The 18,720-nt window shown below is 41.3% G+C and overlaps 1 protein-coding gene across 1 annotated transcript in view; it reads left to right on the top strand.

The window, feature by feature from the left end:
- LOC108427286 (transmembrane protein 211) overlaps nt 1–18,720 on the top strand; it is a 184,268-nt gene that overhangs the window by 46,701 nt on the left and 118,847 nt on the right. Inside the window, exon 2 of the mRNA XM_017697325.2 lies at nt 8,973–9,111. Within this exon, the coding sequence (XP_017552814.1) occupies nt 8,973–9,111 (139 nt within the window). The remainder of the gene's footprint in view (nt 1–8,972; nt 9,112–18,720) is intronic.

Below are 18,720 nucleotides of genomic sequence, written 5' to 3'. Positions count from 1 at the left end.
ATAACAGCAGTCCTGTAATAGTCCTCCATTTTTAAAAATTAAAAAAACATTTTTTGCATTCTGAAGTCTTGGCTTTCTGAGTTTAATTTGACTTCATTTTTAGATAATCAAATATAAGACAAAAGGCATCACCCCACACTTCTGAACAATAACACACTGTGGCTGAACAGTATTTAGTAGAACATCCCATAACATTGTTGTGAACATCTGCGCAATGGTTTTTCGATCTGGACTGCTTGGGTTCATTTGGGGAAATTCTATATATTTTATCCAATACAAATCAGCCAGTCAAATCATGCACAGATTCCATTGCCAGGACCTCCTGTGGTAAAACTATTCCAACTTGAGTAGATCTTAAGAAAAATAGAAATAGTGATCCTTCTGTATGAGTTTATTTCTGAAACAATACATTAAATTTTGAAAAGTGATCTGCCAATAAATGCTCTGCATATGTGAAACTTTTTCAGTTTTTCTCATGAAGCTGCTTGAGAGAATATAAAAAAGCTGTGTGCAATGCTGCGTCCAGGCAAAATGATGGCTACTTTGAAAAATCTATAATAGAACATTGTTTCGATTTGTTTGACTTTTTTGGTGACTGCATAAGTCTGTATATGTTAAATTGTTATTCTATAGTTACCATATAGAATACAATTGTTGTATGAAAAAGTTTGGGTACCCCTGGTTAAAAATGTCATGTTTTCTTGACCTTCTAAGTGAAAATAACTTAAAACATCCTCTACAGAGAACACACTTGTACACATTGTAATGCACAAATACTGTTTATTTGTTGAATTCATATATTTTGTAATAAAACATATATATACCCTGTGCTAAAGTTATGGCACTTTTTGTGCATATGCTTTTTATGTTAAACAAATTTTGGTTTATTCTCTGTACAGGATGTATTAACTTATGTTTACTTAGAAATTTTAGAAGATGTGTTATGACCAAGTGTATTCATACTCAAATCAAGAGATGTAAGCAAAAGTCAAAGAAAATCACCAAAATAGGGTAGATTTTTGACACGCAATTGGCAGCAATAACTGAGATAATATCCAGTGAACTATCCTGAACCTTGAATGTCTTATGAGCACTTGTTAACATGTTGTTCCCATAATGTGGATCAGATTAAAATCACTGTAATACACAGCCTTAAGTACTTTATAAAACATTGAAAACTTGGTGCATTTATACATAGATAACATAGAAACAATACTTTCATACACAATTTAATAGATATGTTTTGTCATATGTCTGTATATTCTGTATTTTGTAAGGGCTTTGATCACCTCATTTACCTCAGCCTCATTTACGCATATAACTATGAGTTCTGTATAATTATCAATTGAGAACCCATGAAGAAATTGGGAAACACATACATGTGTCAAAATCAAGTCAGAAACTCCTCTGTTGCTGGAACCAAAGAAGGTGTGCAGAGAGGAAATGATGATTCATTCTGTATTTGCTGTAGTCTCTGGTCTGCGTTGCATTCATATTATAAATGAACTGCACTAGAATACACTGTTTCCAAAAGTATTCAGTCACCCCTCTAAATCATTGAATTCAGGTGTTCCAATCAATTCCATGGCCACAGGTGTGTAAAAGCAAGGACCTAGGCATGCAGACTCCTTCTACAAACATTGCGAAAGAATGGGTCGCTCTCAGAAGCTCAGTGAATTCCACCATGATGTTATGATAGGATGACACCTGTGTAATACGTCCAGTCGTGAAATTTCCTCACTACTAAATATTCCACAGTCAACTGTCAGTGGTATTAAAACAAAGTGAAAGTGATTAAGAACGACAGCAACTCAACCATGAAGTGGTAGGCCATGTAAAATGATAGAGTGCGCAGAGGTCTGCAGAGGCCGACTTTCTGCAGAATCAATCGCTACAGACCTGCAAACTTCATGTGGCCTTCAGATTAGCTCAAGAACAGTGTAGAAAGCTTATTGGAATTGGTTTCCATGGCCGAGCAGCTGCATCCAAACCTTACACCACCAAGCGCAATGCAAAGCGTCAAATGCAGTGGTGTAAAGCACCACCACCTGACTCTAGAGCAGTGGAGACGTGTTCTCTGGAGTGACGAATCACACTTCTCCATCTGGCAATCTGATGGATGTATAAAGAGATGGATGAGCGTGTTTGGTGTGAAGAACTTGACTGGCCTGCACAGAGTCCTGACCTCAACCCAGTAGAACACCTTTGGGATGAATTAGAGCAGAGACTGCGAGCCAGGCCTTCTCATCCTACATCAGCGTCTGACTTCACAAATATGCTTCTAGAAAAATTCCCATAAACACACTCCTAAACCTTGTGGAAAGCCTTCCCAGAAGAGTTGAAGCTGTTATAGCTCCAAACGGCGGGCCGACATCGTAGTAAACGATATGGATTAAGAATGGGATCTCACTCAATTTCATATGTGTGTGAAGGCAGATGAGCCAATACTTTTGGCAATATAATGTGTGTTTCACTTGTTTTAACGAACCTCATTAACAGAGCAACTTCACCAGGGCTTGTTTTAATCGAACCAGACCTGCCAAGCATGAACATGACCTATTATAAAGATAACAAAACTCTTTTTTGAGTAATATCCAAACTTTAAACTGTGCCATAAATTTAAGTTCAAACACACTTTTAAATGGCCTTGCATGTAGTATAGGTGCATGTCACTGTATTGCATAACCTTGATTTAAATTCCCAAGGCGTAAAAGTGCTAACAGAATGTGTAAGTGTCTGGGTGATGCTTAGAGGGCAAGAAAGGAAGCACAGTATCAAAGGGCCAGGGATAATGAAGAGGCATTGAGATCAAACTGCCGGATAAGGAAGAAAGCTATCAGTGGGAAATCACCTTGTGCCCCCCAGACACTGTGGAGCGGCCACCTAGTAACAGCATGGGACCAAGGGATAGCTGCTCTCTCTCTTTATCTCAGATTTTTTCTCTCTTTTTCTACAGCCTTAATGCTAGACTCTCTCAATTTTTTCCAAGGACTTACACCTTTTAGTTTTGTTGATCTGCATGCATGCATCTGAGTGTACACTACACCTAGATTTTCAAAATGCTTTCCGCTAGTTTCAAATAGCTCCAATGAGAAATACTGAATATAAAATAATCCCATTCTTTTTATAGTGATGGCTGCAATGGAAGCCACCTTGGTGCTTTAAGCCATAATTCAGTAGGGTTGTACCGGTATTGGTATTGGTGCTGATTCTTGCATTTAAACACTATATGTTGTGGCATTGCAAAATATGTACTGAACTCCAGCAGAGTCTGACACTCAGATATGTAGCATAGTGAACGGGGCACATATTTGAGACAAATGACTTTAAAAAATCATATTTGAAACAACATTCAGCACCATTTTTGCTAAGCTAGAGAAGCTGCTGCATGCTTATCTATACAGACCACTGGTTTATCTATATATTGTTCAGTTCTGTTTTGAATTATTTTGTGCATTAAAAGTATTTTGTATTTTTTTCAATCATTAAGTATGGTTCGTTGTTTAACTAATTATGTGACAGTGCAGCAGATTTTATGCAATCTCTATTGCAAAATGGTTATGAGCTGTCAATGTTCCTTTTTGAAGGGCAGAGAAGTGCAGAATTTTTGTTGTTTGTCTACCATGTACTCTTGTCTCTCTGTACATTTCTTGTATTATAAAGAATTATTATTTAGTTAGGTGAATTATTATTACAATAATGATAGTAACAGAAATACAGTAGTAAGTAAAACATGGAACTATACAAATATCAGGACTTACCAACTAGTTGGGTTAGAAAGAGTTAGTATTGCTACTCTGTATTGGCTGGTATGGGTATCATTATCTGAACAGAAAAAGTGGTATCAATGCATCCTTAATATTTAGACAAAACCTGTTCATTTGATGCTTGATCAGGCATTAACACATTTCACCTTGTATGAAACAGTTTTACAGTGACTCTTTCTGTAAAGAGCCCTGACATAGAGCTGCTGCTGTTTTTCATTTTTAACATCTGCCTGAAACGCATTTGTCAGATTATTACTCTTATTTGCAGTCAGTAATGTATTTAGGACTTCCAGAAGGTCTAGAGCAACTTTTTTTTTCTCACAATATTGGGCCCACCTATTGTAAATCAAAATGAGTTTGGTTCATTCTCTGTATTGGTGATTAATCTGACATTAGTTCAACTTCTGAACTCCTAACCAGCAGGTGCGGTAACTTGGCTATATCTAACTAGATACCCATCCATCCATCCATCCATCCATCCATTATCTTCCGCTTGTCCGGGGTTCGGGTCGCGGGGGCAGCATCCTAAGCAATGAAGCCCAGACCTCCCTTTCCCCAGCCACTTCCACCAGCTCTCCAAGGGGGATTCCGAGGCGCTCCCAGGCCAGCTGGGCGATATAGTCGCGCCAGCGTGTCCTGGGTCTTCCCCGGGGTCTCCTCCCAGGTGGACTCGCCTGTGACACCTCCCGAGGGAGGCGTCCAGGAGGCATCCTAACCAGATGCCCGAACCACCTCAGCTGGCTCCTCTCGACGTGAAGAAGCAGCGGCTCTACTCCGAGTCCTTCCCGGATGACTGAACTTCTCACCCTATCTCTAAGGGAGAGTCCAGACACCCTGCGGAGGAAACTCATTTCGGCCGCTTGTATTCGCGATCTTATTCTTTCGGTCATTACCCAAAGCTCATGACCATAGGTGAGGGTGGGAACGTAGATCGACCGGTAAATCGAGAGCCTTGCCTTTCTTTACCACAACAGACCGGTAAAGAGCCCGCATCACTGCTGACCCAGCACCAATCCGCCTGTCAATCTCCCGCTCCCTTGTACCATCACTCGTGAACAAGACCCCGAGATACTTGAACTCCTCCACTTGAGGCAAGAGCCTATCCCCGACCCAGAGAGGGCTCTCCACCCTTTTCCGCCTGAGAACCATGGTCTCGGATTTAGAGGTACTGATTCTCATCCCAGCCGCTTCACACTCGGCTGCAAACCGATCCAGCGAAAGCTGAAGTTCGCGGCCTGATGTCCCCAATAGGACCACATCATCTGCAAACAGCAGTGATGTGACCCTGAGGTCAACAAACCGGACACCCTCCATCCCTTGACTGCGCCTAGAAATTCTATCCATAAAAATTATGAATAGAATCGGTGACAAAGGGCAGCCCTGACGGAGTCCAACTCTCACTGGGAACGAGTCTGACTTACTGCCGGCTATGCGAACCAAACTCCTGCTTCGTTTGTACAGGGCCTGAATGGCTCGTAGCAAAGAGCCATGTACCCCGTACTCCCGAAGCACCTCCCACAGAATACCCCGGGGAACACAGTCGAATGCCTTCTCCAGATCCACAAAGCACATGTGGACTGGTTGGGCAAACTCCCATGAACCCTCCAGAATCCTGGAGAGGGTGAAGAGTTGGTCCAGTGTTCCACGACCAGGGCGGAACCCACACTGTTCCTCCTGGATCCGAGGTTCGACTATAAGCCGGACTCTCTTCTCCAGTACCCCTGCATAGACCTTGCCAGGGAGGCTGAGGAGTGTGATTCCCCTGTAGTTGGAACACACCCTCCGGTCCCCTTTTTTAAAAAGAGGCACCACCACCCCAGTCTGCCAATCCAGTGGCACTGCCCCCGATGTCCACGCAATGTTGAAAAGGCGTGTCAGCCAAGACAGCCCCACAACATCCAGAGCCTTGAGGAACTCAGGGCGGATCTCATCCACCCCTGGAGCCTTGCCACCAAGGAGCTTCTTAACTACCTTAGCGACTTCGGCCTCAGTAATGGACTATGTCTATTCCCATGTCCCCAGACTCAGCCTCCTCACTGGAGAACATGTCGGTGGGATTGAGAAGGTCCTCAAAGTATTCCTTCCACCGCCCAATGACGTCTTCAGTCGAAGTCAGCAGCACACCATCTCCACTATATACAGTGCTAGTGGCACACTGCTTTCCCCTTCTGAGTCGCCTGACGGTTTGCCAGAATCTTTTCGGAGCCGACTTAAAGTCAGTTTCCAAGGCCTCACCAAACTCCTCCCATACACGGGTTTTTGCCTTGGCAACAACTGAAGCCGCAGATCGCTTGGCCTGTCGATACCTGCCAGCTGCCTCTGGTGTCCCACAGGCCAACCATGCCCGGTAGGACTCCTTCTTCAGCTTGACGGCATCTCTCACCTGGGGTGTCCACCACCGGGTTCGAGGATTACCGCCCCGACAGGCACCAACTACCTTACGGCCACAGCTACAGTCAGCCGCTTCAGCAATGGAGGAACGGAACATGGCCCATTCTGAGTCAATGTCCCCCACCTCCCCCGATATCTGGTCAAAGTTCTGACGGAGGTGTGAGTTGAAGATCAATCTGACAGGTTCTTCTGCCAGACATTCCCAGCAAACCCTCACTATGCGTTTGGGTTTGCCTGGTCTGACCGGCATCTTCCCCCACCACCTGATCCAACTCACCACCAGGTGGTGATCAGTTGACAGCTCAGCTCCTCTCTTTACCCGAGTGTCCAAAACACATGGCCGCAAGTCCCATGACACGACTACAAAGTCAATCATTGAACTGCGGCCTAGGGTGTCCTGGTGCCATGTGCACTTATGGACATCCTTGTGTTCAAACATGGTGTTCGTGATGGACAAACTGTGGTTTGCGCAGAAGTCCAAAAACTGAACACCACTCGGGTTCAGATCAGAGAGGCCATTCCTCCCAATCACACCCCTCCAGGTCTCACTGTCATTGCCCACGTGAGCGTTGAAGTCCCCCAGTAGGACAATAGAGTCTCCAGGAGGAGCACTTTCAAGCACCCTTCCCAAGGACTCTAAGAAGGCTGGGTACTCTGAACTGCTGTTCGGTGCATAAGCACAGACAACAGTCAGGACCCGTTCCCCAACCCGAAGGCGTAGGGAAGCTACCCTCTCGTCCACCGGAGAAAACCCCAACATACATGCACCGAGTCGAGGGGCTATGAGAAAGCCCACACCTGCCCGCCGCCTCTCACCATGGGCAACTCCAGAAAAGAATAAAGTCCAGCCCCTCTCAAGGAGATTGGACCCAGAGCCCAAGCTGTGTGTTGAGGTGAGCCCGACTATATCTAGCCGGTATCTCTCAACCTCGCGCACCAACTCAGGCTCCTTCCCCGCCAGTGAGGTAACGTTCCAAGTTCCAAAAGCCAGTTTCAGCAACCGAGGATCAGAACGCCAAGGCCCACGCCTTCGGACACTGCCCGATCCACAACGCACCGAACCCCTACTACTGCCCCTCCCATTGGTGGTGGGTCGATGGGAGGGGGGACTCATGTAACTCCTTCGGGCTGGGCCCGGCCGGGCACCATGAGTAAATGCCCGGCCACCAGACGCTCGCTGGCGAGCCCCTCCCCCAGGCCTGGCTCCAGGGTGGGGCCCCGGTAACCCTGTTCCGGGCAGGGTACACAAGTCCTGTTTTTGTGTCTTCATAGGGGTTATTATGGATCACACTTTGTCTGACCTGTCACCTAGGACCAGTTTGCCATGGGAGACCCTACCAGGAGCTTTTGCTCCAGACAACATAGCTCCTAAGATCATTCAAGCACGCAAACCCCTCCACCACGATAAGGTGGTGATCCAAGGAGAGGCTAACTAGATACCACAGAGAAAATAATCTTGATTGAATCGTTTTCCACTGGGCATTTCAAGTGTTTAACTCATTTGTTTTCAACCAATACCTCACATTGAAATAAAAATATATTTTTACATTACATATAATTATATTACATAAAAATGAGCAAAAGAAAAATAGACATGTATTTATTTTATTTCATATAGATCATTAGACCTTCTCTGAAGGCCTAGAAGGCCCTGAGGGTTCCCTACTGTTAGTATGTGTGTGAATGTGTGTGTGATTGTGTCTTCCTCTGTCCACTGTCGGTATTGATCAGAGATGGATGGATGTCTCAGATGAGCTGTTGGTTGCCTAACAGTAACATACCCGACTGCTGTTCTGTTTTGCAATGAGCTTCAGCCTAACAAAGACAGTCAACATCACTCCAATCCCCTGCTGTTAGCAAAAAATGGCTATAGCAAACATCAGCTGGGGAAAATCACACTGCTTTAGACTGTCCCTGCTGTGCTCATGTCACCTATTTCAAAGCGATTGCCTGTGTTTTGTGGCGCTGTTTTTATCCTGATTGTTCTTATCTCGATTGTTAAAGAATAGATTTTACTGGTGGATTTGGCAGATCTATGCAATTTCTTTCACATGGTTTATTGCCCTCAGGAAGCACGTACAGTGATAGATTGATTTGACTTTTTTTTCCTGTGGAACAACCAAAGCATCTGCAGAGAAAACAAACTTTAAACAAAAGTCTTGGAGAAAATGATCTTGACAAAGCCCATTTCAGCCAACATGCACTGAACTGGACTGACCTCAGTGGAGCTAGGCTAACCTCAGTGGCAACTGATGTAATAGTGTTGCTATTATGTACAGCACTGGGGTAGAGACTAGAATACTCCACTATGCATACCCTAATTACATATGTGCCATTATGCCTGTCACAGTTATATATGATTGTCTGTCTGCAATTATTTGAGCTGCCTGTGATTGAATTGAATTAGCACAATCATATTCCACAGTTGTTAGATTTCAATCATCTGTTTATGTTGCAGCAAACAAGGTGTGAATTAAGACATATTAAAATCATATTAATGCAACTTACACCTTGCACCAAATGTAACAGATCAGCTGCAGTGTTTGCCATCAGACATTCTGCACTAGAGCTGTGAAGCGAATGCAGCTAACAAGTATTAGAGACCTGTTCTGTGCAAACTGAGTGTCTAAATCACTGCAATGAATTGTAATCTCAAGCAGGCTTGCTTTTGTTGTTTCTGACACTGTTATCTAAAAAAATGGATAAAAGTTGCTTCCACCTGCTAGCATCTATTAAACTGAGCACATGAAATGAACTTTATTGTTGCATGTAGTATCATGTAGTATATTGAGTGGTGTTGTGTTCTGCTTTCAGACAAGTGCAGTGCTCTGCTCTGGAGGTTGTGCGCTGTTGGCGGTCAGCTCCCTGCTGGCCATCATCACCATCTTCCTGCCCAGCGGTGCCTGTGAGAGGAGGATCTGCACACTGGCTGGCTACATGCAAATGGCTGCAGGTTAGCACAACTTCACCTACGCTTTGGAATCAGCTAGTTGTATAATATGTCTTGTAGGAATACTTCACGAGGAATGTCGATATTGGTGATGATGGGAGCTAGGCTGGGTCACTTAGCATTAAGCAAAAAAGTCTTTGCTAACAGTTTCCCAGTGGTCGTCTTTCAATGTTGGCTGTGTTCCCAGGACAGATTTTAGTGAGTTTTCGGCAATAACAGCATTAGTATAACAGCAGATGTGTGCTTTGAAGGATAAACTTTTTTAGAATAGACTTTCTGCATGATTTGTTCTCCATTTACCATGCAGGCTAAAACTTTAAATACAGTGGTGGTTCTTTACGCTTTTATCTGTATCCAATGTGACATTAGAACTGACTTCTTTTAGGAAATAGTAGTGAGTTGAGTCAACATACTCATATTAAACTGATTATTTGGTCATTGTTCGTTAGGTAGATAAGTTGAGTTGTCTTCTAGTATGAGTTCTAGCATATGAGGTAGTTGGTCCATTATTGGTCAGTAACCCATGACATATACAGGAGTGATTATTAACACTGAAACATTGTTGATGCACCAGTGAAGTTTTTTTCTTGTTCTTATTTCAAACCAATACCCTCTCAGTTACACTGCAATGCTAACTAACTGAAGCCAGCACCAAGAGTTGAACCACATTGTTCTCCTTGTGGGCTGTAGAGGGCTATAATTCCTTTCTGTAGGTCAGTGTGCAAGGCTACACACAATAGGTGCTGTTTGTCATAAAGTTTACATTTGCCAGCTTTGATGTCAAGGTGACATAATATCAGATGATGGTTTTTGACAGAATGTTTTTTCTTGTGAGAAATGACAGTCTTTGTTGCCACAGTGACATAATGCTGACATATATGACATAGCTTGCCAAGTCCAGCTTGTTGAACAAAAGTGAGAGTTGTTTGTGGTTTCATTTTACCTTCATAAGATTTAAGCTGCATCACAGAATAATGTCACTGTGATGTACACTAAACCACAAAGTCAGTTGATATAACACACTCTCGTTTTGCATGAAAAAACAGTTGTCATGACGAGCTTATTTAGGTGTCATGTAGCTTTATGAACACTACTCTACAGTAAAGTGTTATTGGGGCTGATATTTGATTTGTTATTATGTGGCAAATTTGAAGCTGGGTCTCGCTTAGTTTGTCTGAGAAGCAAACACTGTTTCATTTTGCCTTCATCAAATCAAAGTTGGAAGATTTAGGCAAATGAAAACTGCTTTCTAGTGTAGCCACAGCATCATAAACTAGTAAACAAGTTTTTGGCAAATGGAACTTTGAGCATAACTGAACATTTTCAAATAGGCAGCTGCATTTGTTTTACTCACTGGAGTTCATAGTGTTTCTGGTGAAATTCACAAATACGCATGTATTTGTAGAATTCAGATCTCAAAGGCATTAAGTTCACAAACACAGCCTCTGTCTAAAAGCACAACACACAGATTCCAACAAAGCCAAAATTAAGAAATAAAGACAGAACAGGCCGTTGTGGACGGCGGTTGCTAGGAGATGGATGATGCCAGCACGTCAAGCTGAGGCTGCGAGGGTACTCTCAGATTTAGCGGCCACTGTAAAAAGGCAATTATAGCCCCTTAAAGCGGGTCACCGCTTCACGGGTGAGAACGGGGCTTATTGAGGCGACAGTCTTCATTCAGCCGGCCCCATAAACAGCCACGAGTACATCTCTGGCTTTTATGCCATTGACGAATGCCAACTAGCCCCTGTCAATGCCTTAAAAAGCACAGTGTTTAAATGTCATGCGAATATAAGGGAAACTGTCAGTTTTAAATGGACAATGAAAGTGCTTGATATTAATAAAGGCCTTGAAAAGTGCCTACACTCTATATCGGTAGGAATTTCAATTTAAATACCTGTCTAGTCTTTTCTCAGCCCATGGTCATTACAGTGCAACTGTAGATCATGTTAACAGCAGGGAATCGGTGCCGCCTCCTGATATATTTCCCTGCTCTAATTAGAAAGTAATGATATTGCTATAAAACTATTATAATAAAGGGAGCACTCACAGCTGGCCCAGCTATTTCCACAAGGGCGTTGATGGTAGGAGAGCATGGAAGTTCATTGGTATTCTCTTTGCAGGCCCAGAAGCATCCAGTGTTTCAAGGGTAAAAGAGACGCTTGAAATCAATCTTAGCTCTGGTACAAGCCATACACAAGCTCTTCTGTATGTGGCACCAAACAGAAAGCCTGTCATCAAGAGAAAACCATCCAAACAAGCACATTATGCTTCCATAGATAAGAAGCTTTCAAAGACTCATTTTGCCATGTTTGCTGAATAATCTCTTTTTGCTCTCAAAGTTTTTTTTTTGCATCGTTGGGGTGAAGTTTGGAAATTAATTAGCCTCCGAAGTTTCAGTCTCTGTGTTTCCTGCTGTTTTGACGCTCCAAGCCAAAAGAGAAATTGTAGATGGGTCTTAAATAATTCAGCCTGCAGGTTTTTTTTTTTTTTTGCTTACCCAAAACCGATTCCACCCATGCTTTTTCCTTTCTGTGAAGCCTCAGCAGATATAGATCCTCCCACTCTTAAAAATTAAAGACTTTTTGAAGTTATCTGCTTTTTCACAGTTTCCCCGTAGCTCAAATGTAGTTGGCCAGTGAAGACATCCTTGGCGTTTGAAGGTTAGTTTTGCCCTCAAGCTGTAAGGCTAGTGCAGCAAGCAAGTAACAGAAAGTTATATGCCACAATCACTGACTAAATCTTGCCTGCATGACTAAATAAGTGTAAACTGCATTATTTGCGTCCGTGGCTTCTTACACTGCATGACTGTTATCTCCAGTATATATGACAAAAGTATATCACAGTAGTGTTAGATCTTTTAAAACCTGAATTTTGTCCATTTTTATACATAGCAGAACTGAAAAAGCAAACTTCTTGGTTTATCAACTACATGAGAAGTAAGGGGGTAGCAGATTATTCACTGTAGTAATCCTTTAAACCAACATGTGTAGACTGTAACCTACATGAACTCTCACCAGACACTTTTGTAGATGCACTTGCCCTGGCTTACTGCCAACTCTCCACTCTGACTCAATCCTTAGGGAGTCTCCCACATATCAACCTGATATCCAGCCCAATTGTCCATATCATTGTCTGAATCAATGTCTTTTCAGATCAGGCTGAAAAAATGTGTGTGTCACTGAATTGGAGCAAGGGTGGATGCCACACTACAGCCAAATCGGGTGCAAATACTGTAGTCCGATATTTTACCTTTTCTGCTGAATACAATGCGTAATGATACTTGTGCTACAATGTGATACTACTCTTTAGTTTCATTCACATTGGGTGTCATTGAAACAAATGGAGGGTGCTTTGTAGCCATAATATAGCCAGCTGTAAGTATGGAGGGCGCAGGAGCAATTGTTTGTTTGCGCTGATGCAGATCACTTGAAGCGACTGAGCTGAAGGATAATGGCTGTGTGAGAACAATGGGGGCATTATGTGTTGGAAATGATACCACATCTTAGCAAATCCATCTAATGGTGTAATGGCAACTTTTCACAGTTATTCACAACAAACGAGCAATCTCTCCCTCCTAGCTAGTGATTTACTTGTGTGAGTGCCTGTCTGAGTGTCTGTGTTTGGTTTACATATATCTGCTCAGAATTATATATATATATATATATAATTAACCAGTTATATTCCAAAAATACATGAATAAATACATTAAATATTACAATAAGTTATTATTCTAATAATTACTAAAGAAAGCATTACTTTTATGTGTGTCAGTGTTTTAACAATTTCCACACTTCTCCTTGCTTACATTAATTCTGATGTTCTATGGTGGTTGTACTAACAAAAACATGGTCATTGTCACTTATTTAAGTGTATAACCCCTTGTATAAAAGCAAAATATGTGTGTATATGTGTGTGTGTGTGTGAGTTTGTATGTGTCTGCCTGTCTGTCTGTGTGGCTGGACTCCCTTTGCAAGAGAAATGACTCCAAAAGTAAAGAAAACAGAGGAAAATGATTTGGCTTTAACTAGAAACTGAAACTGAAATTGAATCCATCAGCCAGTGACCTTTCATATTCTTTCTTTCTCAGTGAACCGGATTGTGTCCGAACCTTATGCTAAAGCTATGTGAGGCTTTGAATCACTATATTATTAATGGAAATTGAAAAACCAGTGAATATCTGGGATGCAGTTTGTGTCTTGGGGGATGTGCCAGTTCTTTTTTGTGCTTTTTAAAGAGATCCTTCTGTGATAATGTTTCTCTTTAACTGATCAGTTTGCACATTTGGATTATATTTCTGTGATTGGTCAGTCAGTAGAGTGCAGTCTTTGCAGACTTACCAGAAGTACGCTTCTGCTTTTGTAAGACATCTCAGCGATGCTGGAAGTGCAGAGAGTGCACACAATCTCCAGAGAGAGGGAGAGAGAGATGCATGAGTTTGTGTTTCTTTTATTCCAATGAATCTTTTAGCATGAGTTGGAGGGAATCATATTTTATAAGCAAGACCTTCTCTCTCTCTTTCTCTCTCCCTCACTCTTTCACTCTACATGTATATTTTAGTGAGGCATTTTTAACTCTGGATTTGGGCCAGTGGCAGCATGTGTCGCCAGACACTGTGGGTAGGATGGAATTGTCAGAAAAGAATGAGGATTTAGGGGGCTATGTGGACATTCAGTTGAAGCCACAGTCTGACCTGTTACTGCAGCTGTTACTCCAGCCATACTGTCACCCCCGACCTGAACCTGCACACATGTACTAACAGAGATTAATTGTCACACACATGGTTTTATGGAGATTTGCTTTGTTACTAAACACAAATGTCATGCTGAGATAAAATGGCATTTTACACATCTGTAATAGACTAATACTTTTTATTATCAGTATATGTTTGTGAACTGCCATACCTGCAGAGAACAGCATCTACCCTCCTCTGATCAGCTGTTAGCCTCACTATGGTAAAGTTCATCTCTCTAGTGCAAGAGCGGCACCACTGGGTTTGGTGCAGGGCCTCTAATAAGGACTGAAGTATTTTACAAACATGTACACACATACTTTTTTACTCTCACACACAGCAGATTACCTCAGACAAATTGCAGACAAATTGCAGTCGTAACTCTTGAATGGATCAAAATAAGCCAAGTTCTCAACAGAACGTGTTGATGCCTGAAATTCAGAAGCTTTTTACCATGATTGCAGATTTACTGCCTGATCAAGAGTAATAGGCAGAGGCAATATATCAAAGAACAGAAGCTCTGGGCTATGAAGGCATTCATCTAGAAGAATTAAGCCTGTTTTATGTTCTATGCTTGAATCTTTCAACCATATGATCCAAGTGCTTCTTTATAATCTACATCATAGACTTGTACTATTTGTATTTGCACAATAACTCCACTATCCAGTGCAGCCCAGAGGAGGATGGGTTCTCCTTTTCCATTAGAAACAGCACTTTGTGCAATCACTGAAGGAATAAAAATTCAAGTATAATGAAACCCTCTAAATGTAATGCCTAGGGCTTGAGATGAAAAAAGGAATGAAGTATGCATATACATACAAAAATACACAGATACAATTACAGTATGTAATTATTAAGGTTGCCACTGTTGATTATATTGGCATTCTTTATTTTGACAATTAATAGAGCATGGAGTTAAAAAACAGTAAAAATGACATTAATTGAACAATAGCACACCATATATAGCCATTCAGAGATTTCAGGATAATAGATTACAAAATACTGGAATTCTTTAAAAAGATAGGAAGTCTATAAAAATGTAACACGTACAAAAATATTGTGCGACTAAAATTGCTTATAAATAGGTGTATCCAATAGGCTCTGTTTCTAACAAACAGAAATGAAGTTTCCTAAACGGTTCTTGGTTTGGATGTATGGTTCTAGGAGAAGCTCTTTTGTTCTTCACACTACCACATCTCAATTACTAAAAAGATTCTTTAAAGTATGATTCACTCTATGATCTTCCTTAGGGTATTAAAGTGGTTCTTCAAAGGAATAATTCCAAAGAGACTGTTTTAGGACCTTCATTTGTAAGAGTGTACTGTGAGAAACCAAGAGGGGAGAATTTAAAAGTACATATTATCATGTAAAATGCCAATAAATCATTACAGTTTTAATCGTTTAAGTCCATTGTAATAATTTTTTAATATAGAAGCAATACTAACAGTATTGTTGCATTGTCAGTATAATACAAGAGTCAGTGGTGTCACTGCCACAGCTGTGTCAAACCAAGTACAGAAGTTATATTAGGTCATGTCTGTTGTCTATTTACAGTAGTAGGCAAAAGATTGAACACACCTGGTGAAATCATATGTTTTGTTGACTTTTTAAGTCAACAAAATATGAAGTCAAGAAAAACATTAATAGGGTATTGTCTGCCCATTTTGGAGCACAAATTCTATTCATTTGCATAAATATGAATCATATTGGGGGAAAAAACATATTTAATGTGCTATTACCTTTTGTATATTCAGTAAGTAATCTGTTTTTTTGATTTAAATGTTCCAAAATGTGTGATTTCTGCAGAAGATGTGACCTTTTTCCAGTTAGAACATCACCAAAACGTAATGTTACAAGAGGCGCCCAAACATTTGCACACAACTGTGGCTAATATTTAGCAGTTGTTCAACAGTGCCCAGAGTGGACTGTGTAAATCTACACACAAAAGTTGTGTAGCACAGCTAGAAGCCAATTATTGAAAGGCAACTGGAGCCTGATTCGATTGTGATGTGGTTTAAGTAGTTTCATGTATCAGAGCCTGATCATTTGGCCAATATTGACAGTTTATGGTTTTATTGGTATCAGCAGAAATATCCCTGGCAATGTGCCAGTGGTATTTTGGTCATAGCATCACCGTGAATTAAATTCATTATCTCCCAAAGTTGGGCCAAACCTGGTTGTGGACCCTCTGAATAACTGTATAACAGCGGTAAACCATCATGGTTAAAAATAACAAAGATGTATTAAATGTATGCAAACCTAACTTTTAACATGAGTGTGAGAAAAACATGTTGTCACACAAATATTTTTTTAATCAAGTAACTATTTTTCAACTAAAGAAAAATAAGATATAATAGACAGAAACAAAAACACAAAAATTCAGGGTCACTTCACCTCCAGTGCAACACAAGTTATATTTTTTATAACTGACAAACCAGTCAGTGAAACAGTGTTTAAAACTATTGGAGTGTAAATGTAAATGTAAATGTAATCTAAAATATAAAAACAATGTTACATCAGGTGATATCATCAGTAATCAGTATAAGCCGCAGTATTTTCAGTAGGGCCTCGCGTGTACATAGACACTTTAACATTTCTACAAATATTTGATTTACCCTTGATTGCATTCTAAAAGAGCAGCACATTTCCAACTAAACTCCACCACTTCTTTTACAAATAAATGCTACTGATATAGTAAAAAACAGCAGTCTCTACTTTACAGAATCTTAGACCGTGTAATGAAAATTGTTACCCCCTTCACAAACTCTTTGCAATCACAATTAATTTAGTCTATTAGTTTTAATTATTTGCTCTCTGCGTACTTCAGGTGTTTTGCAGCCTTGCACTTTTGAGTCTTGTGACAGGCCAGGCACTGCTTGTTAGCTTATTAGAAGCGACTTTAAGCTTTTCTACCCTAATGATTTCCAATTTGGCCCAAGCTTAAGAAGCCCTAAGAGCTAATTAATGCATGTACTGTACAATTCTCTTACATCTCTTACAGCTTGTACCACTTTATCCTTCTTTTCTGCTACATCTCTGCCTCTCTTTAATTCATCTCCCTGAGAAAGTTAGTGGTTTTTTTCCCTCCCACCTTCCTTCTTCTTTGCCATTTTTTTCTTCCTCACTCTTCCCACCTCCCTTCCTCTCTCGCTTTCTCCCTCACTCCGGACTTGCTTAGTATTTTTAGTTGTGAAGCACCTTATGGACCTTTTTTTATAAATCCCTCACTCACTTGTTTGGGTTCAGCAGGCTGAAGATTCTTCACAAAGGGGAACACACATATAACACTTTTTGCAGGCATCATTAAATGGGAAGAAACTGACAAAAACGGATGTGTGTGTGAAGTCACAAAATGAGAGTATATGAAGTAATAGGCTCGAAACCGTGATAAACACATCCTACCTAAAAGCATAACCGCAGGATCCATTCGATGCAGCTGATGTTTCTGAAGAACCACAATTGTTTACTGATACTGGAAAATTCCAATATCCATTTTATCAGCACCACTCTCCATATAGGAGCACTTTGTAGTTCTACAATTACAGACTGTAGTCCATCTGTTTTTCTGCATCTCTGCAGCTTTGTTAACTCAGTTTAACACTGTTCTCCGATAATAAGAACATGTTCTCCACCACAGAGCAGGTGTTATTTGGGTGTTGGATCCTTTTCAGCACTGCAATGACCCTGACATGGTGAGGATGTGTTAGTGTGTGTTGGTCTACTCCCTCATCAGTGGCCACAGGGCACTGTTGGCTGGATATTTTTGGTAGGTGCACTGTTCTCAGTCCAGTGGTGACACTGAGGTGATTAAGAACTCCAGCAGCACTGCTGTGTCTGATCCCCTCGTACCATCACAACACACACTAACACACCACCACCGCATCAGTGTCACTGAAGTGCTGAGAATAATCCACCACCTGCTCTTTGGTGGTCTTGTGGGGGTCCTGACCATTGAAGGACAGGGAAAACAAGGGCTAGCAGAATATGCAGAGAAACAGATGGGCTGCAGTCTGTAACTGTAGAAGTACCAAGTAAACCTATACAGTAAGTGAAGCAGATAAAATGGACAGGGTGTACACACAAGGAGGTGGTTTTTAAAGTGTCTAGTCAGTGTATGTTGAATGGAGTTGCCTTCTCTATGTATGCTAATATCCACCATGGCATCCTGGTAACATCTCTGCTGTTCCTCATTTGCATATTAGCAGCAGAGGTTTGAACTTTGAACACTTGTATGTTTATTGTTAAATATAAAAGCCTAATTGAAGTGCAGAGTCCTAAAAATATTGATTTTTGCCAACGTTTTCTTGTAAACATACTTATTTTATGTTTTATCTTGACAAGACATCACTTTGCAGGCTATGTTACACAACAGTAGAAACCTTTTATTGCCTTCAGGGTTCAAAACACTGTTTAGAATTAATATCGGACATGCTTAGAAAAAGCTTAAATAATTGTTTATTTTGAAAAATGTGGAAAAATATTTAGTAATAAGATTTTTGGCCATATCTCTAAGCCCTACCCCCTCCATTCCTCATTCCTTCTCTCTGGAGCTGCTCCATCTTTTTTAAATCGAATGCATTGCTGTGCTGAATAGGCAACAGCGTGCAGACTCAGCTGTCCCGCGGGCTGCCTGTACACTGATGCCCCGCCATCAACACGCACACATAAAAACACAGCGTATTTCATCATCATCACCATTGCCTCAGGACTGCCGACAGGGCTACAGGGAGGCCAGGCAACAGTGTCAAGCTGCTTCTTAATCTTCGTATTCTGTTTGGGGTCCTGGAGACCACAGACCTTCTTTACATTGCTTCACTAGCTTGATACCCCTAGATTTATGAGCACATCTAACAAACATGATTTTCTTGTGCTTTATTTTT

The sequence above is a fragment of the Pygocentrus nattereri genome, chromosome 23, assembly GCF_015220715.1.
Source record: "Pygocentrus nattereri isolate fPygNat1 chromosome 23, fPygNat1.pri, whole genome shotgun sequence".
In the NCBI taxonomy this organism is placed as follows: domain Eukaryota; kingdom Metazoa; phylum Chordata; class Actinopteri; order Characiformes; family Serrasalmidae; genus Pygocentrus; species Pygocentrus nattereri.
This window is presented reverse-complemented; position numbering and strand designations above follow the sequence as displayed.